The sequence below is a fragment of the Mustela nigripes genome, chromosome 4, assembly GCF_022355385.1.
Source record: "Mustela nigripes isolate SB6536 chromosome 4, MUSNIG.SB6536, whole genome shotgun sequence".
NCBI lineage: Eukaryota > Metazoa > Chordata > Mammalia > Carnivora > Mustelidae > Mustela > Mustela nigripes.
The window spans coordinates 178,752,761-178,772,860 of NC_081560.1; the positions used below are offsets into that span (position 1 = coordinate 178,752,761).

Consider the following 20,100-nt stretch of genomic DNA (forward strand, 5'->3'; position numbering starts at 1 on the left):
TAAGGTCAACACATACAATACACCCCAAACCATTTAAATTTATTAAAAAAAACATTTTAGGTGCCAACTCAAATATGTGTGGGGCATACATATTTTTAAAGGATTCTTGGGTGGGTATGAACAAAAGAGTTTGAAGACACTGCTGTCAGGTATGGTGTTCCAGGGGTGGTGGCCGAGATCACAGGGAGGGAGCAGGAGAGTGGCATTTTCCCTGGTGCCTGATTCTGCTAGCTGGCGGGGCTGGAGTTGGAGTGGCTTCCTGTGTTCACCTGCACGGCGCTGCTACCAGCATGTGTAGACACCCCCCAAAAGGTGATTTTGTCTGCTTGGACCATTACTATCTCCCCAGCATCAACCATTGTGCCTGACATACAGTAAGCACTCAATAAATCCTTACTGGTTGAATGAATGGCGGACACACCCAGCTTTCCCTTTGGGCAGGGCACTCTGTTAAGGGATTCCAACTTCATCTTCACTACAACCCTGCAGTCATCAAAATTAGTATCCCTGTGTCAGGCAGGGGAAACCAAGGCACAGAAGAGCTACATAATTTGCCAAAGGTCACCTACCAAGGAAGTAGCAGAACAGGACCCAGGCATCCTGACCAGAACCCTTTACCATGACACATCTCTGCCCACGGGCGCATGGGCAGAGTCTGTGTCTTTGGGTTCTGAAACTCCAGGCACTTGGGGGCCCTCCACGAGTGTGATACGGTCCACGGCCATCTACACGGCTCCCTGCCATCCGCTCTCTCCTCCTAAGTGGTTTTCCTTCTCTCCCTGTTTAATATTTCAGTGGACACATCCTGGGACCTCCCGGAGTCCCCATGTTACTGACCTACTTACTTATCCAGCCATCTTCTTCATACATCAGGGGCAGCATGGGGGTGTATGGGAGGAAGGAGCTGAGAGAGGGGAGCACCACGCACCCCCCCCTCTGCTGTAAGCAGCCTCCAGCTGACAATAGACCAACATTAATAAAACAAGGCTGGGCTCCATGGTTAGACCACAGGAGGGTAACATTTATTTTAAGTGGCTTTCCAAGAAAAGAGCGCTGGTTCCTTCCACCCTCTAGAAGGGTCTCCAAAGCTGCAGCGGTGTCAGGACATCTGTTTCTGTTCGGCTTATAAAATGGAGGTACTTGGAAATCAAAGGTGGGTCCTTACCCCTCAGGAGTGAGGATTACAGCTCCTGTGGTCCCACAGGCACCTGTGCCTGTCTTAACCAGACAGCCCCCTCCAACCTCCCCTTCTCCTCGGTCTAGCACAAAGTGTAGAGGACTACAGCATACAGGGTGGGGCCAGCTGCCTCCCCAGTCCTTTTACGAAAATGCCAGGTACCTACCTGGTCTCTAGTGTTCCCTGTCCAGGGTGACATGCTCTGGCTGGCCCCAGAGTCCCAGGACCCTGCTCCTAAGTTCTGAGTCCTAGGCTCTGGGGCTGGAGTCTTCTATCCCCTCTCCTACTGGGGGGTGACTGTGGGAGGGGAAACCAAGGCACAGAAGAGCTACATAATTTGCCAAAGGTCACCTACCAAGGAAGTAGCAGAACAGGACCCAGGCATCCTGACCAGAACCCTTTACCATGACACATCTCTGCCCACGGGCGCAGGGATGGCCCAGACGCAGATCCCCGGAGGCCCGCACAGGTCTGGGCAGGGGCGCCGAGGCCGGTTCTGGAAGGTGGCGCCCTCCCGCCCCCAGCTGCCGTGACGTCAGAGCCGGACCGGGTAAAGTGAGCGGCGGCGGCGGCGGCGGCGGCCGGGCGCTGGGGCGGAGACGCAACCGGGAGCCGCGCGGACGGACGGAGCCCACGGCACAGGGCGGACTGCCGCAGGCGACCCCGAGGTAACGGGGGCGGAGGGGCGGCGCGGGGACAGCGGGGTCCGGCGGCGAGCGGGGACGAACGCCAGCGCCGCGCGGGGGTCTCCGCGGCGAGCCGGGGCGCCGGACGCACGGGGCGCGGGGTTCCGCGGCGCCTCCCGAGCGCCCGATGGGAGAAGGGGGACCTCGGGGGCGGTGGACAGCAGGGCGGCAGCCCGCGGGCCCCAGATTCGGGCCCCGACGGCGCCCGCGGGCGTCCTGGGCGGGAGGGCGGGTGCCCGGAGGACGCCGCCGCCGCAGGTGAGCCGAGAGTGGGACGTCGGGGACCCGACAGGGCGCGCGGCTAGGGGGCCGCTCCTCCTGCCCGGACGAGGTCGGAGAGCTGCGGGTGCGGGGACCCCCCGGCCGGCCGCGGCCCCTCACCGCGCGCCGCGCCCGCAGCCCCGCCACGGAGCCATGGCCCTGAGCGAGCTGGCGCTGCTCCGCTGGCTGCTGGAGAGCCGTCACTCGCGGAAGCTCATCCTGTTCATCGTGTTCCTGGCGCTGCTGCTGGACAACATGCTGCTCACCGTCGTGGGTACGTACGGACTGGGCGGCCCCCGCCCCGGGGACCCCTTCCCTGGGTGTCCCCCGCCCCACTCTCCCATCTGAGCGCGCTCCGGGAAAGTCGGGAGAACACATTTTGCAAAAACCTCTCCTTCCTCCCCCTCCCGATTATGGCCCCCCGCCCCCGTTTTTGGGCTCTTTTTTTTTGCCCCCCCCCCCCTTTTTTTTGTGGCTTCGTTTTTCTGGTGGTCAGGTCAAAGAATGTGGCATCTTGTTAAGACCCAGAACTTGTGTTTCCTCCTGATAATTTCCTGCTTCCCCCTGCCTACTTAGACCACGATGAGAAAGATTCCTACTAAGAACCAGCCAGTCCCTGGTGTTCAAAATAATGTTAAAGTAATTATTGTGCCGGCCCGCAATGTGGGTTAACAATTCAACCTCACATTTAAAGGAACAAGTCAACATCCCTCTCTGCAAAGAAGGAAGTGACACATAAATATACCTTATCAGTGGGTGGCTGGAGATTGGAACGTTTCAGGATCTTTTCAAAAGCAATTTGAACAGTGTTGGTTTCAGTCTTTTCCCTATAGTGGATTTTTGATAAACAATTAAAATCCAGGTCTCTTAATTAGCCCCATTAATAGCAGAGTGTTTGGTGCGTTTTTCCTTAATGTCCAAATTTTTAATGAATATATATATGTATATTAATTCAGATTCTCAGGCGTGGGTTATTCCGCTCCTCTCCGTTGCCGGTTCTCACCTCCAGGATTACCAGAGTAGCGGGGCTCCTCGGAGTTCAGTAACAAGGACCTCGCCTCTCCTTTGTGTTGAATGATCTGTTGTCCTACACATGCCCACGGCTGCTTTTACATCAATTTTCCTTTGCCTTTATAGAGGTCTCAGGAATTTTTACACTTTCCAGGTTGTTTGAGAAATTGTGGACTCCCACTCAAGTCGTACATGAAGCGGGCCTGTTGCAGAATTTCCAAATTATTACTTCCTGTGGGTTTATCTTCCCCTAAGTCCCATCATGAAATTTTGATTTCTATTTCCTGGATTCATGGACTGAAAGGTCTTTCTGAGCCTCTCTCGGAAGAGCTCTCGTTGACCCCCAGGTCAGCCCTGAATAGACTTCAGACCCCGTTTTGCTTTCCTAACCTATTCCTGGGAGGGAACCCCGTCAAGGAGACGTCCCACGTTGGCGCAGAATCCTGGGCAGGTCCCTTTTGCATAGGAGCTGGTCCCGAGAGGAGCCGGAGCTCTCACAGCCTCCTGGGGCTTTGTTTTCTTCCCGGAGCTCAGCACCCGGGGCGGGGCCCTCCCAGGGGCAGACCTGTCTGGGCCTCCTGTGGCATTCGATGTGCCCGAAGCTTTGCAGCCCTTTGACCTGGGGAGGGGGGCTTCCTTGCAGCCGCAGCCTCCCCGTTGTGTTTTGTCCACAGTCCCTATCATCCCGAGCTACCTGTACAGCATTAATCACGAGAAAAATAGCTCCGAGGTCCAGACCGCCAAGCCCGTGCTCACGGCCTCCACCTCAGGCAGCTTCGAGAGCATCTTCTCTTACTACGACAACGCCACCATGGTCACGGGAAACAGCACCCGAGAGCTTCACAGGGGGCTGCTACGGCCGGCCGCCACGCAGCACACGGTGACGAACACCTCCACTGCGCCTTCAGACTGTCCCAGCGAGGACAAGGACCTCCTGAACGAAAACGTGCAAGTGGGCCTCCTCTTCGCCTCTAAAGCCACCGTCCAGCTCCTCACCAATCCCTTCATAGGAATGTTGACCAACAGGTAGGCTCCGTTATTTTGGCCAAGGAGGATTTTTTTGCTTTGAATTTTTAAAAAAGATTTTTATTTATTTGAGAGCACACGTGCACCCATGTCGGGAGGAGCAGAGGGGGACCCGGGAGAAAGAATCCAAAGCCGACTCGGCACTGAATGCAGAGCCCCACACAGGGCTCGATCCCATGACCCTGAGCACGATGCAAGAGCCGGAGCTTAACCGACCGGGCCACCCAGGCACCCCTGGCCAAGGGGTTTTATATTTCTATCGTTCCCAGGTTATTTCTCCCTGGGGTTCTGTTTCTTGTTCACTCATCAGAAGGTAGAAAAGCAGCGGTGGTGGGTGAGCGGGGGAGAGACCATCTCCTCTTCCTTTTGTTTCTTTCCTTCATCACTGATTGCGCATTTGTTGCCCCCTCTGTTGGTCAGAAGGTAAGAAACCTTTGAAGGAAAATAAAGGGACCCTCCCCAAGTGGGAGAACTTGGATTCTGTCTACATGCCGGATTTCATTAGTGCAGTTGCCAGACTCGCCCCGGGGCAGTAGGAGCTCTGCAGACGCCGGGGCATCATCATTGGATTCTGTATGTCACTCGGCTTTGTCTGGTCTTCTCCCTCGGGTCATCCACTTCCCTGTAGAGAGCCAGGGTGATTTGGTTTCCAGCTGACATGGTGAAGCCTCAGGATGGGGTGTGGGATGTAGGGAATGTGGAGAAAGACCAGTATTCCTGCTAAGTAGATGGAATCTTCTAGAATGCTGAGGCCATGGGAAGTGTAAACAGCTCCCCGGCCCGTTACTGAGCTGGGTCCACGTGCACAAAGAGAAAAGCGAGGCTGTTTTCTGGATGAGTCAAACCAGCCAATAATGCCCAAAATAATGCCCCAAGCTAGCTTTAGGTTCATCTGGATGCTCTGGACTTTTTTTTTTTTTTTTTTTTAACCATCTCCTAATTTTGAATAATTGTTCCCATTTCCACTGTCAGTGGCCACCTGGCTGGGCCATCACAGCCAAGGTGGCCCAGCTCTGCCTGGTACATTGGGGGCTCAATGCTGAGGATGGGGGGCTTGCTGAGAAAAGGGAGAGGCAGCCCCTGCGGATGTCGGCTGCAAAGAGGGGGAGCTGGCATGGTGCGAGTGGGGGCCGGTGGGTTGCCATGTGCTTACCGTGGCCCTCAAGGCAGGAAAATGGTAGAGAGGGGGGTGCCCGGAGGCCTGGGGGTGGGGGTGGGCTCTGAGTAAGGAAGGCAGGGCAAGCGGGATGGGCTAGGGCAAGGCGGGAAGAGACTCCAAGGGCCAGGCCGAGAGAGGAGGGGGGTTTTGTTCAGGGTTAGGGGACACTTGGGAGCCACTAGAGGTTCCAAAGCCAAGTTGAAGAGTTTGGGAGCCAAGCCCAGTTTGCAGTAGATCAGCCTGGCACCCCGTGGAGGCTGGGAGCAGGGACATCTTTACCTTGACCCAGGCTCTGGTCTGCAGTAGGGGAAACAGGCCCGGCTTTGTTACTCGCAGGACCCTTTGTTCAAATATTATTGAGCATCTCCAGACTGTAACGAGGGCATTAAAGCAAGCACAGGGCCCTTGTGAGAGGGGGGCCGGCTCTGGGACAGAGAAGAGGAGGTTTGTTGAGTGGGGGGGCCGTGGGGTGGTGGCAGAGGCTCAGAGAGGTGGATCTGACTCCCCCCACTCCCCTCAGGCAGCCCCGAGACGCGCACACAGGTTACGGTCACCTACTGGTGGCCACTTGGCTGGAAGCCTATTTTAAGCTTTTGCAGCCTGACTCTCTGGGCAGGGTAGTGGTACCCCTGAATAAATTTCAACAATCCCAAGCCCCACCCCCGCTGTCTGTGTCAAGCAGCGTTATGAAGCTGCGGGTTAACATGGGCTGAGCACGGGAGCCTCGCAAGGATGGGCTGACTGGGAGCCCACCTCGAAGCAGGGTTATCAAGGCGCCATTTGCAGGTGTCCTTCTCCTTCAGGAGGAAAACCAAACAGCCATCCCAGGGTTGTTTTTCTCCACCTCCAAGAGTGCTTCTTAAAATGCATCTGGTGTAATTGCAGAACACGTCTCCGGGTTTTGTGTTCCGAGAAAGCGAACAGCTCAAAGGCTATATGAGCAAAATTGAAGACATTACTGTAATAATGCCTTGTCAGTCACTTGGGCACCAGTCGTCCTAGCTGAGGAGTGTAACACAGCGTTCAGAAACAGGCATGAGCGTTCAATCATCCACATGCAAATGGCAAAGGAAAAGCTTTTTTTAAAAATCCCATTTTTGTTTTTAATGCTTTGCTTACACCCTGGGGAAGAAGCTTGTTTAAAGCCGGTGAGACCTTTTCCCCTATTAAATACTCCAGAGGCTTTGAGACTGTAGCCACCCAAGGTTCCTGTTTGGGGCTCAAAAAAAAAAAAAAAAAAAAAAAAGAAAAGAAAAGAAAAAAAGCCTTCCAACAGAAACCTAATTTTGTTTTGTGACCTGTGAAATTCGGTCTATTCTTATGATGGGTAATCCACTTTCCAATTTAGAGCAAACCTGTAATCCCTAACGGGTTCCCCCAGCTAGTCAGCAAATTGAAAAGCTTCTCTAGTGCTGCCCTATGATATAGAAACGCAATCGAGTTATAATATTGATGTAGTGATCGTCCCTCCAAAATGACCCGGGTTTTTGTGCATTTTTCAGTATTTTCCAAGCCCGGTAGATACGAATTTTGGGAACTTGCGGCATTTCTGGGTGTCCCACAGCTCTGCTCAGAGACGGATCCATTCCTTTTGCTTTAGAGGACTTGCCCTGGTGAGCGCCTGCCCAGGATATAGTCTTTTGACATGATTTGTGCCAATTGCACTCTCAATTATGAACAAGTTGTGTCACTCCCACTTTCAGGGTTGTGAACAAGTGTGTTTAATACAGCATTTTACGGTTGGTTATTATGTTTCTGATTAAGGAACGAGTGGTTAAAAGCCCGGAGCCTCAGAGCTGGAAGGGACTTGATCGAGGGCTTTGGGGCCGGTCCTACCATTTTGTAGGGAAAGGAGTTTACCGCTTGGGAAGAGAAGGCATCCGCCCTGGGCAGCACAGGGCAGAGCCAGTGCCCAGACTCTGTTGGGTGTTTTCTTCCCTTCCTGTTCTTTCCACCTGCTCCATGATTTACAGTTTTTACAGTTCACGTCTCGGGATCCACAGTGCCCGTCACAATCTGTCCTCCCTGTATCTGTTGGGGCTCTCTCTGATTGTACCAGGCTGAGCCGGTGAAAGTAAAAGCCTAAACAGTGAGTTGTTGATTGATACTTTTTTTTTTTTTTTTTTTAAAGAGGTTTAGTTATTAGAGAACATGTGCGCATGAGCTGGGGGAGGGGTAGAGGGAGAGAGAATGTCACGCAGATTCCGGGCTGAGCACAGAGCCGGACCTGGGACTCGATGTCAGGACCCTGAGATCATGGCCTGAGCTGAAAGCAAGAGTCCAGACACTTAACCAACAGAGCCACCCAGATGCCCCATGATGGCTGTTTTTAATCATCGAGTGGGGAGTTTAGAAAAAACCAGTGTGGTTTTTTTGGACATGGACCTTCCCTTGCCTCCCCAGTCCTGGAAGAAATCTTTTTCTAGCCCCTGGTGGGATCTGGCACTGCTTGCCAGCATGTCCGCCGTGGGGACATGTGGGGACATGGGGACATGTGGTGACGTCTGACAGTGGGGAAACGAAAGGCCTCCTACATCCCCAAAGACTAGGGAAGCTCCCGCGAGGCTGGTTGGAACCTCTCCTTTCTGGAGCCCTTTGCTGCAGCTGGGACCCACCCCTCACACGTGTCACGGCCGGACCCTCCTATTCACGGTCAAGATGCCGCTGTCTGAGTGGCTCTAGAGGCCAGTGACACGGGAGGCGGGCTGCCTGTCTGCTGTTGTAAGTATTGGCTAAGAGCCCTCCTTCCAAACCCTGAAAGTAACAAATGACACTTCCTGAGAAATGTTTACTTGCCCATTGGGTTGCTAATATGCAAGTTTTATTCCTGTTTGATTTCATCTTCAGGTGTTAATATTTTTATTGAAAAAATGGGTGCCCAGAGAGGGAACGGAAGACCTTTGATTTTTGGCAAGGGTGGTGCTTGCATATCCACCAGCACACTTTCCAAAGCTCGCGGGTTCCATGCGCCTTGGTTGACTTGATTTTTATCTTTGAGGCTTGTGTGACTTCTGATTCCGTTTATTCATCTCACGACAGCAGCTGTGCATCTAGGGAGGGGTAGAAGGAATTCAGCTAGCAGTATCTGTTGTCCTCTAGCCCCGTGAGTGAAACTGAGGCATATGCAGACCTACCAGGAAAGTTCCAGGTAGACACACACTGTAACAGCACCTTTATGTCTCTCCCCACAAATCGGGTTAAGAACGGGGCGCCATGGTCTCCCCTCGCTTCCGTAGTAGCTGCCTCTCGAGAACCAAGAGCTATTCCAGATGCACCGGATGGCTGGGGAAAGCGTTAACTTGGGGTGCTGGGGCTCAGCGCCCCGGCTTCCTCCCTCGGTCCTCCTCTGCTCCCTGGTCTGCTTTTTATCAAGCCAGCATCAGTGGCTTAATTTATTTCCATAGTTACCTCATGTCTTTGAAAGCCGGTTATTTGTCCTCACAAATCTTAGCCCACATCTGAATGACAAGAAGGGAGCCGCAGGGCACAGAGTGGCCACAGAAGGCGGGTGATTCTTTTCTCCTTCGCTTCAGCCGCTGGTCTGCAGTTGGCTTTACGGGAATAAGCAGTGACCTTTTCAGTTCCTCCGCGGACAGGGAAACCAGCTCTTCTGGAGAGGGATCTCCTGTCCTAGATGTTGTTAGGATGGGGTGATCGAGTCTTCGCTTCTGAAATGGAGAGAAGCTGCCTGTGAAATCGGGGGCTTCTCACGGGAGCCAAGCCCCCACTTGAGCTGTGTGGCAGGGAATGGGGGTGACCCCCACAAAAGTCAGAAACGCCCGCTTGCATCCCTCACTCCGTGCATCTCCTAGCTGAGCAAGACAGACCTAAGGGCTAAACCTAAGAATTTTTTTTGCCTATGAAATGATGGACGTCAGCCGTCTAGTGCGTTTCAGCAAATGTCAGGAGTCCCTCTCTTTCCTGAAGTTTGCTGTGCCACCTTTCAGAAGATCATTGAAAAGGGAGATGCCACGTCTTGTCTCATATGACGTCGTTTGTACCCTTCTGGGTCCCCTACTCTGTGTCAGGCAGAGGGAGCCTGAGTTTTAACAGCCCTGAGAATTGGGCTTGCATTGGTCTCTATGGCAAAGATAAGCTAGTTGTATTAAAGAAAAAGGTATTGATTTTCCGTGATGTTTTAGGGACTGTGGAGTTTCTCCACTGGTGCGTAGGTATATATAATGAACAGAACTTTTATTGCTTTGCACTTTTTCCTGGGGATTCAATATATGACTCTTAGTCTTATTTCGATTGGATTAACTGCTCCCTGATGCCCTACAGAGGGTGGCCGTCGGCTGGGATGACACACAAGGGGAGAGTAATGGGATATTTCGCCAAAGGTTTGCTCTATCAGATGTAGCTCTGCCGAGCGCTGAGATGAGAGACTGACTCAGATCTTCATGACTAATGTCACTTGAGTCTCTGTTTAGGAGACATTGTGGGGAAGGAGAAAGGGCATTGGTGATCAGCCCATCACTCAGTGACCCTGGGCCTTGGACAACTTTCCTTCGGAGGTGGGCGTTGGTTGGGGGGGCTGGGGCAGAAGAATCGGAAAGTGGAGGGCTCCAGGATATGCCCATTGTGCCCTGCTGACTTGGGGCTGAGCCCCGGGGCAGAGATGCTGCCTAGTACTTTCTACTGGGTAGCACAATCAGAGGTCTGGTGGGCACTGAAAGTATAGGGGGCATGAGTGTCTGGTAATGAGAAGGAAACGCGTGAGCCCGGGGTATCCGGAATGGTTGGCTCGATCTGTCACCATGGTGAGCCACTCTGTCTTTGAACCTCTGCTCTGTCATCCAGCATGAGGAGAGTTTGGAGTGGCCAGCCTCTGAGTTTCTTTCCAGTTTGACCATGTGGTTATTTCCTATGTGCTTATTAAAATGCCCAAAGGGATTAAAAAAAAAAAAACAAAAAACAAGAACAAAAAAGGCATAGCTGCAGTGGTTTTAAAGCAAATGCAGCACCTGGGTTTGGGATCAAGAATCCTATATAAGCACATACCCCTGTGGGCACGGAGCTCCCTACTGTTGAACGATAGACCAACCATATGTGGTGTGATCCCATGCTCCTGTAACGGACATCCCCATGTAAGTATATGCCAGCAGGACTGGACACATCCCAGGCACTCAACATAGGCCTGTTATCCTGAGTTTGGGGCAAGTTACTTAGATTCCCGGCCCTCAATGTAGTCTTCTGAAAAATGAGGGTCCTGCCAGTGGGAATCACAAGGGACCCTCTCGCTAGCTTCCTACTTATGGCCTTGGGAATGCCAGAGCCTCCTGGTAAGAAGCTACTCAAGATGTGTCCTGCCAGGTGGCCCTGGCCAGTTATCAGGGCTGCAGACTGAGTGTCATGGCCCTGGTATTTCCACCAGCTTTGACAAATACATTGTTTTCCAAGGAGTGTGTTGAAAGGGAGAGAGAAACCTGTGTTTATTCTAGGGCAGCTATGAGCATTGCCATATTCCATTCTTCCCCCAAGATGTAGAGGAGTTGCTGGGAAAAATGAACTGCTTGTGAGTTCTCTTCTCTAAACCTCCTGGAAGTTTTTTTATTCAGTATCCAGCAGAGCTGTGTAGGGCTTGGGATTGTAAATGGGGTTCTTTTGCCTAAATGAGTAAAGAGCACAGAGCAGCCAGCTCTCAGCTAGCTGAGGTTAGAGACCCTTCCATTTGATGCCCATCTGAGCTGCTGTTGGAGCTGGCATCTTTGCTGTTTGCCTGGTTGGCTCTGAGCCCCACCTGGTGAATTACAAGCTCATCTCATGTCATAGTAAGGGAAGTTTTGCATGGGACAGTAGGAGGAGGGCTGTCTGGGAATCTGGCATGATTTTGAGATGCTATTTGTATTTTTGCTAGTTTCTGGAGCACATGAAGCAGTTAAAAAAAAAAAAAAAAAAGGTGTGTGTGTGTGTGGGGGGGTGGATTGAGTATGACCAGGAACTTTTGGAAAGATTCTATTTAAAGCCACATACGTCGTTTGGCTTCCTGGGGAGGTGGTGAAGAGAAGAGCCCTTCCAGGCTGCGTGGCTATGGACTCAAGACTCCTTGGTCCTCACTTGGCTCCTGTCCAGGAGCTTCTGGGGGTGGGAAGGTTTGGGCGTGGGAGGACACAGAGCCTGGAGATGTTCTGGGCTATTCTGCCTCGAGCATGGCTGCTCAGCCAGCGTTGAACCCCCTCCCAAGGCAGCAGGGACCAAGAAGCTGCCTTCACTCTCCGTTCCCATGCATAGGCAGGAACCAAGCGGTCTGCTTGCCTGCAGACACAGAGAGGAAAGAAGGAAGAGAGTGAGGGAGGAAACACTCTCTGGAGCCTCTTCTGTGTCCCCTGGTAGCAGTTGCTCATCCATATCTCATTCTGTCCTCCCTCCTGTGCAGGCAGGTGGGTGGTGGCCAGCTCGGCTCCCATGGGTGGGCCAGTGTGATACCCAAAGACCAGGCAGGGTCTTCCCACCACCCCTGTCCACCCTGAGGGCAGAGCCCTGTATGGATTGTGGTCTTTGTGAGCAATCAGGGTGTTGAATTTTTGCACAGAAAACGAGGCCTATTTTTCTAGGCTGGTCCCATTGAGGTCAACGTGGAGATAGACTCAAATATTTTCTTGCATCCCAGTGCCTCTGAGATGTAGTCACATTGTCTCCGCCGCCAGTTGAATCACTTGATGAGCTTTTACTGGACTCATTCAGTTGCCACTGTCCCTTTGGAGAATCTCTAGCAAAGACAGTAATTAATTAAAGAATTGTTGTATATTTTAGACATGCTTTGTGTTACTTCCCAATATTGTGTTAACATTTATTGCAGAGAAATTTCTGTTCAGAGTGGCAATCGTGAAATGTATTCACGTTCGAGGTAGTCAAACACGGAAAGGTCACACAGGAAGCACCGACTATATGAATTTTCAGAAAAGTTGACCAAATACTTATCCGCCTGATCCCAAAGGGTAGGTAGGAGAGACTCCGTATAAAGCCTTAGAAAAATACAGAAGGTTGCCAAACGTTCCCCATGCTTCTCTTTTGCAGAATTGGCTACCCAATTCCAATGTTTGCGGGATTCTGCATCATGTTTGTGTCAACAATTAGTAAGTGTCTGCTGTTTGCCTTCTGTGCGCGGGTCATGGGATGGGCTCCGAGGACCCCACACTGGGAATCGAGGCTGCAGCCCTGGGTTTAGGGTGTTGTGTATTGGCCACAGTTGCAGAAGGGGGTCAGTCGAGCTGTTCATGGCACAAAAGCACCATCAGGTTAAGGACTAGCTTCACATGCCCATGCGAGCTGGCGGTGGGAGGTCCCGGTGTCAGCTTGGCACTGACACGCGGCTGGGCCGCTCCCTCCGCAGTGTTCGCCTTCTCTAGCAGCTACGCCTTCCTGCTCATCGCCAGGTCGCTACAGGGCATCGGCTCCTCCTGCTCGTCTGTAGCTGGTAGGTGTGCAAAAGCCCCAGTAAGTCAGGGCCCCGGGGCGGGGGTGGGGGCATCAGCCTTGCCCCGGCTGCAGAATTAGCTGGAATAATGTAGGGAATCATGAGATTCCCGATGGTGCCTGGGGAGGGGTGCTTAGGAAGGGTACTGGTTTTTCCTTGGCTTTGGCTTGGTCTTCCATTTCTGTGAATCTGGCCGATTTGGGAGATCACAGGTCTGGGTCGGAGAGGGAGGGCGGTGAGTCACTGATGATTTATTTGGGTGCTCCCCGGAGAGCTTGACTGCTGACCGTCTCTTCTCCTGTTTAGGGATGGGCATGCTGGCCAGTGTGTACACGGATGACGAAGAGCGAGGCAATGCCATGGGCATCGCCCTGGGAGGCCTGGCCATGGGAGTGCTAGGTGGGCAAGGGCACCTGGAGGCCTGTCTGCTGTGGGAGGAGGGCCCCAGTGCTCCCTGAGTCCACTCGGAGTTCATTTGCTTGTTATCCCCTACGTTCATGGAGCCTGTGAAAACTGGTGGGACCTTCCTGACCTGGGAGGGTGTGGGCTCCCCTGCCTCCACCTCCCAGCCTGCTGGGTGACCTTGGGCAAAAAAGAAAAAATCCCAGACCTTCACCGGTCCAGATGTAAAATGAAGGCTGAAACAGGACAGTCTGCAAAGCTCCTTTCTCTTGGGCCTTCTCTGGGTTACCATCCCTCCCGAGGACCTTCCTACTGTGCTACCTTCCAAGTCTGTCTCTCCCCCGTCCCGGCTGGCGGAGAGGAGACTTGGGTCCCCTGCCTTCTCTGTCGCATTCCCGGGCTTCACTCGGGAGCCTGAAGTTCTGCCCATGCTGGTTGATAAGGACCAAGGTTCTCGCTGACCCATTTTCCTGTGCTCCTTAAGCAGCACAGTTGTGTGGCCTGGCTCTGGTTTCTCTCTGGTCTTTCTTTACTTTTGGGGGGACCTTGATATGCTCTTGCCCATGTCTTGGGTATAGAACCGCTTGGAGAAATTGCCCGGGCAACTTGACCTGAATAGAATGTAGGGTGGCCGGCCCAAATAGTTTTTGGAACAAAGTACAGACTCAAACTCAAGAAACAAATGGATGGTTCTGGTGGAGTGGGGGCGGGGGGGCGGGGATCAGTCCCAGGGCCTGGCGCCAGCCTCTCTCTCTCTTCCTTGCAGTGGGCCCCCCCTTTGGGAGTGTGCTCTACGAGTTTGTGGGCAAGACCGCTCCATTCCTGGTGCTGGCTGCCCTGGTGCTCTTGGACGGAGGTGAGTCCATGTGGGCACCTTGGCCATGACCGTGGCGGCCGTGACCTGTGTCAGCAGGTGACCCACTTCAGCAGGTGCTTGTGCCCACACCTCTTTCTTTTCTTTTTCTTTTTTCTTTTCTTTCTTTTTTTTTTTTTTTTCCCCTCCCCCCCGGCCTCGTAGCTATTCAGCTCTTCGTGCTCCAGCCGTCCCGGGTCCAGCCAGAGGTAAGCCCCTGGGGAAGGAGCGTGTGGCGGTGGCCACATCCACCTTTCTAACCCCTGTCTTCTGCTGACAGAGCCAGAAGGGGACGCCGCTAACCACTCTGCTGAAGGACCCGTATATCCTCATCGCCGCAGGTGAAACTGCCCTCCGTCTCCCCAAGTCTTCTCCACCCAGGCGTGGGGGGTGGGTGGTGAGAACCAGGGAGAACCAGAACGCTGGGCCGTAGAGAGTCATGAGCAGCCCAGGGGCTCTACCTGCGTCACAAGGAATGACTTTGTTCCACCATTAATCTCCGACTCTCAGCCAAGTTCCTCTCCTGGTGTTCATTTGCGGCACAGAGGTCTGGGTCACGGAGATGCCCTGACCCAGAGTTTTGTTTGTGTCAGTGGCTGTCACTGTTGGGCCTTGAACTTCAGGAGGGAGTTGGTGGCCTCACTGCAGGCATCGTGGGTGGGCGGTCTGACTGACCTGGCCGTGCATGAGGAAGGGCTGACGGCAGAGCCCCAGAGGACAGCTGCCTTCCCGTGGAGCCGTCACGCTGTGCAGCACTGGCCAGGCTGCTAGGAAACCCCCTTTGTCTATAGAAGGTTCCAGCTTCGGGGGCTTGGCCTAGATGGGCTCAGAGGAAGCCCCGGTTCTATGGTTTGTGGGAGGATAATGGGCCTCATTTATCCAAGAAGCTGTCCTGCCAAGACCCTCTCCGTGAGGTGGGCCTGGGACTGCCTGGCAGGCGGCTGGCCTTTTGCTGCCTGGGCCTGCACCCTGGTCGGCAGCGGCCGTTGGGGTCGGCCAGGAGAGGGCAGTCCTGAAGTAGCATCAGATGCGGTTAGCGTGCGGTTGGTCTAAGCAGTGGTCACGGGCGCGGCTGGCGCTGAGCTGGACGGTGCCCTACCTGCGAGCGTTCCGGTTCAGCCTCGTCATGCCCCAGGCCGGCTTCCTTGAGGCCTTCTGCTGCTGGATTTGGTTGGGGGGCACCGGTGTCACCCTGGTCTAGACCCTCTCCATCAGGCTAGCTGGCGCCAGTGCTGCGAACCTGGTGTGACTTCCTTATGCAGGGGATCTCTCTGTGTCCCTAGCATGATGAGGGGACCGTTCCAGTGCCCAGACACCTATGGAGCCTGGGCTGTCTCGGGCGGATTGAGGAGCTGTGTGGTGAAAGCAGATTCCCTGCAGCCCAGCGCCCACTGCCTGGGGCTTTCTTCTACCCTCACCGCCTCACCCTGGCTCAGGGAGGAAAGAACCATCCCGCACTATTGGGTGACCGCATCTCCAGGCAGCCTCGGCAGAGGGAGCCGGGGGTCAGGCTTATCTTACTTGTTCTGGTGGGATTTTAACTTATGAAGGTGACTGAGCAGTGACCCAGAGGGATCAGTGCTAGTGAAAGGAACATTTTATTACCATGCCACTCAGGGCCCCCTGGGGAAGCAGCAGGTTGCCTAGGCCAGAGGTTGGCGTGGGATGAGCAAGGCGGGGCTGCAGGCTTTGGGGCTGGGGGCCGTCCCCGGGTGCCTGGCGCCTGGCCCTGGGGAGGTTTGGGGCCGGGGTGTCAGTTTGCTGTGTGAGAGGTGGACAAGGAGGGGTTCAGAGTATGGGCCCTGGGTCACAGGGGAGACATAGCGACACTATCAGTTTGACCCCTACTTCACAGACAGCAAATAGAACAGCTGCGAATCTGGGAAGACAGCAGACGGGTGATGGGAGCCAGTCATGTCCGCATCCTTTCTGTGTTCCATCTCTGACGTCAAGATGCATTAAAAAAAAACCCCTTTCTTTACTATGTGAGCTCCTTAATCACCGTTGCACAATGTTCTTTGACTCAGGATTCTGGCAAATTAGAGGTTCCCAGGGATGCGGCCCAGGAAGCTCCCAGCACCGCAGGGGAGGTTTCTTCCCTGATGGCTCTACCTTTACTAAGGGTTCTGGTTAACAGGGTGGTGATGGATAGTTGTAGAAATACCCTATAGGGTTAGTTGATTTAAAAAAAAAAAAAAATCCCTCAACAGCCCATCTGTACTGAATGTACTGGGTTTGGGGACATCCCAAGCATCTTTAGAGGTGTCTGTGTTCATTGCCCAGTAAAACAGGCTCAGGAGCCTCCAGCTGCTGGGGTCTGGTGTGGTCGGAGGGTGGCCCACATTGGTGGGCGTCCTTAGGCAAGTTACTTGGCTAATGAGTTAGAACTCCTTCATCAATAGGTTGGGATGGGTAGTCAGAGGGAGTCTGAGACTCCTTCCAATTCCTTTATGACTCTGGGATTCTAGTTTGAAAACAATGTTTCTTAATACTTTGTTTAAATTTAATATTTAATTTTAGTTATTAGTATTTCATTTTAATAGATTTAACTTAATATTTGATTATTATTTAGTAACGGTGATGATAGTAATAATAAACCCAACCTCCTCACTCTCCCCTTGACCTGTTATTTATCTTTTCCTCACAAAAGTAGAAGTTCTGGGCCTCCCAGTGGATTGTTCTTTTGTGGGCATATGGGGTTGATTTATTTATTTTTAAAAGAGACTTATTAATTTATTTAGTTGACAGACAGATCACAAGTAGTCAGAGAAGTAGGCAGAGAGAGGGGAAGGAGGAAGCAGGTTCCGTGCTGAGCAGAGAGCCTAATGCAGGGCTTGATCCTAGGACCCTGGGATCATGACCTAAGCCGAAGGCAGAGGCTCAACCCACTGAGCCACCCAGGTGCCCCAGCATGTGGGGTTTAACTGTGTTTGGCATCAGAGATGCTCAAGACCCCAAACAGAAGCACACTAACCTTCTTCCTCCCTTGCAGGGTCCATCTGCTTTGCAAACATGGGGATTGCCATGCTGGAGCCAGCCCTGCCCATCTGGATGATGGAGACCATGTGTTCCCGCAAGTGGCAGCTGGGTAAGGACCGGAGTGGGAGCTTCTGATTCTAGAACTTTTGTCCCCAGGGCGAGTCCTATCTTTGTAGCCCTGTCAAGCTGCAGGTACCAGGATGATAACATGGTGGTTTCTGTTTGACACTTAATGGGCTCTGTGCTTAGGATAGCAATGCCCTTTGGGGTCTGTTTCAACTCCAGTTTGTTTGTTTGTTTTTTGTTTTGTTTTGTTTTTTAATCATCCCTGATGGATGCAGAATTAGCGTAGAGGCATCAGATCTGGGCAGAAATGAGAGCACAAAAATACATTCAGCATCTCCCCATGTTTCTGAATTAGACTAGTTAAATGTATGTGAAGAGCAGTAAAATTTATGTGAAAGAGGCTAACAAGCAGGATTTAAGACGATTAGTTTTAACACTATTTTTATTTTTTTAAAGATTTTGTTAATTTATTTGACAGAGATCACAAGTAGGCAGAGAGGCAGGCAGAGAGAGGGGGAAAGCAGGCTTCCTGCTGAGCATAGAGCCCGACACGGGGCTCGATCCCAGGACTCTGGGATCATGACCTGAGCCGAAGGCAGAGGCTTTAACACACTGAGCCATCCAGGTGCCCCTAGTTTTAATACTTCTAATTTAGAAAGTACTACATGCTTTATTATTAAAAAAACAAAGTATATAGATCAAGGAAGTCGGTCTTAAAATCTCATGTTCATCTTTCCTGCCAGCCCAATCTTCTGTGATATTCATCATTAATAGTTTTGTGTCTTTTTCCAAATGGTTCTGCATTTATCGCCATGCGTGAGATGCTTAAAAGCCCAACCCAAGTGGGATCTTTCCAATTGTATCACTGTGTGACCTCTTGTTTGTTCATATTTTCATGTCAGAATGGGTTGATGTAATTTTCAAAATTAATTACATTTAAATTTTTATCAGTTACACATGTACTTAATGTTTAAATAAAATAACATTATTAGAATTATAGTGAGAAAGCCAGCAGTCTTTGCTCCATGCCTCCCCATCTCCAACCCACTTTCTCAGATTTGATCACCTTCAGTGCTTTTAGATTTTTCTTCTGCTAATTTATTTCTCTAAATAATATGTGTAACTCCTGTTTTTTTTTAAGTTGTCCAATATCTGACATTGTCTACCAGCTCCCTAACGTGGTAGATGGAGATTTAATGCCATTATTATTCCACCTGAAAATATCAAACAGCCAACTCACCTGTTTTTCTCAACTTCTGTTTTTTTTCAAAGTTATATTGTTTGTTGTTAAGATTAGCATTCAGTATTGCCATTATTGTGACTAGGTAAATATTCAAAGAAGAGCTGCAGAGAGTTTTATGGTTATTTCTTTTTACAGACTTTATGTCCATAAAGACTACATTAAAAACTAAGAAAATGGAAAGACTTTTGTTTTTCCTAGAGTTAGTTATTGCCATGTCTTCCCGTTTTCTTAGTTTTCAATGTAGCCTTTATGAACATATTCCCAGACTCTCTGGCAGAGGGGAAAGGCCCTTTAAATATGGCCAAGTACATCAGCAAGCCCAACCCATTTGTGTTTTCTTGTTTGTGGACATTTGTTGCACATTACTCTGTCTTGCTCCAGTCTGGACTTACTTACTAGGTCATCCAGTATTTGAGTATCTTTCCCTCTCTTCTATTTCCTGTATCCTTCTCCTCTATATTCCTTTCTCTTGGTTTACTCTATCATTATGATGGAACACATCCTCTAGCTGCTTTCTGAGAGATGGTGAATAGCAGGTAAAGTTTTCAGAGATTCTGCATATCAATAAACATCTTTATTCTCCTATCTGGTTGACTTAGTCTATTTGAGTGTATGATCCTTGGTTGGAGATTTCTTTTCTTCAGTTTTGAGGCCAATGACCTATTGTGCTCTGGTGTCCAGGGTTGCTGTTGAGGAGGCTAGTGTCAGTCTCAGTCCCTATCCTCTGTAAGTGCTGGAAGGCTCTCTTCCTCTCTAGGTTATGTATGTCCATGATGGTTTTTGCAGTGGGATCTTTTTCATCTGTACTGGACACTTGCTTGGTTAGCCTGTTCACCAGAGAAGCTGCTCCTTTCTGTTCTGGGAAACCATTTTGTATTATTTCTTTAGTTAATCCTCCCCCTACTCTATTTTCCCTCTTCTACTATTCGTTTTTTTGATTCAGTGTTGGACCCTCTGTGTTTTATCCGTTTCATTTATCTTGCCTTTTCTTATTTCCAGGGATTTCTTTCTTTCTTTCTTTCTTTCTTTTTTTAAGATTTTATTTATTCACTAGAGAGAGAGAGCTCGCACACAAGTGAGGGGAAGAGGCAGAGGGAGAAGCAGACCTCCCGCTGAGCAGCGAGCCTGATGTATGGGGCTCAGTCCCAGAACTTGGAGATCATGACCCAGCCGAAGGCAGAGGCTTAACCACTGAGGCACCCAGGTGCCCCTATGCTCATTTCTTAATTTTCATTTTCTAAGCTGTCTAATGAATTTTTATAATTGGTGTCTTCATATCTTAAATTTGAAGAGTCCTTTCATATTTACTCTGAGTGGTGTTGTATGTGTGGAAGGGCCATTGAAATAACAACGTCTTACCATTTGGTAGGAAGACTTCCACTCACTTCCCGCCACAGCGTCTCAGGCTATCCCTGGTCTCCATGCTGCCTGGGGCCCCTGGGCTAGTTGAGTTTGGTTTCCCTAAAGAAGCGGTCTCCTGCCAGGGTGAGCAGTTGAGAACTGGGGAGTCCAAGTCTCTTAAACTAGCCTTTCAAACATCTTTCCTGTTGACAGCCTCCCTTACATTCACAGTACCTGGAGCCTTCATTTTTCTGAATGTTCTGGGTTCTGAGGCACAAAAGCTGTTGCTTCTTGTTGACTGCCCTATGTGCAAGTAGAAGGTTCCAGTGTTTTCTGCTGTGTCCCTCACTGGTCTCTCTCTGCTTCTTTCTTCTTCTCACTGCATTTTCTCCTTTTTCTTTTCGTCTGTTTTTGGGCATTGAGGGGGAGGGTGTGGAGCTTTCTTTTGTTCCTTTATTAAAATTAAAACAATTTGGGTT

General features: G+C 51.2%; 1 protein-coding gene across 1 annotated transcript in view; it reads left to right on the forward strand.

Annotated features, from left to right (window-relative positions):
• The first annotated feature begins 1,757 nt into the window (after window positions 1-1,757).
• SLC18A2 (solute carrier family 18 member A2) overlaps window positions 1,758-20,100 on the forward strand; it is a 41,371-nt gene continuing 23,028 nt past the window's right edge. Inside the window, exons 1-10 of the mRNA XM_059398681.1 lie at window positions 1,758-1,845; window positions 2,263-2,398; window positions 3,810-4,161; window positions 12,338-12,396; window positions 12,654-12,737; window positions 13,044-13,136; window positions 13,906-13,995; window positions 14,158-14,201; window positions 14,273-14,333; window positions 16,985-17,080. Of these exons, the coding sequence (XP_059254664.1) occupies window positions 2,278-2,398; window positions 3,810-4,161; window positions 12,338-12,396; window positions 12,654-12,737; window positions 13,044-13,136; window positions 13,906-13,995; window positions 14,158-14,201; window positions 14,273-14,333; window positions 16,985-17,080 (1,000 nt within the window). The 5' untranslated portion in view covers window positions 1,758-1,845; window positions 2,263-2,277. The remainder of the gene's footprint in view (window positions 1,846-2,262; window positions 2,399-3,809; window positions 4,162-12,337; window positions 12,397-12,653; window positions 12,738-13,043; window positions 13,137-13,905; window positions 13,996-14,157; window positions 14,202-14,272; window positions 14,334-16,984; window positions 17,081-20,100) is intronic.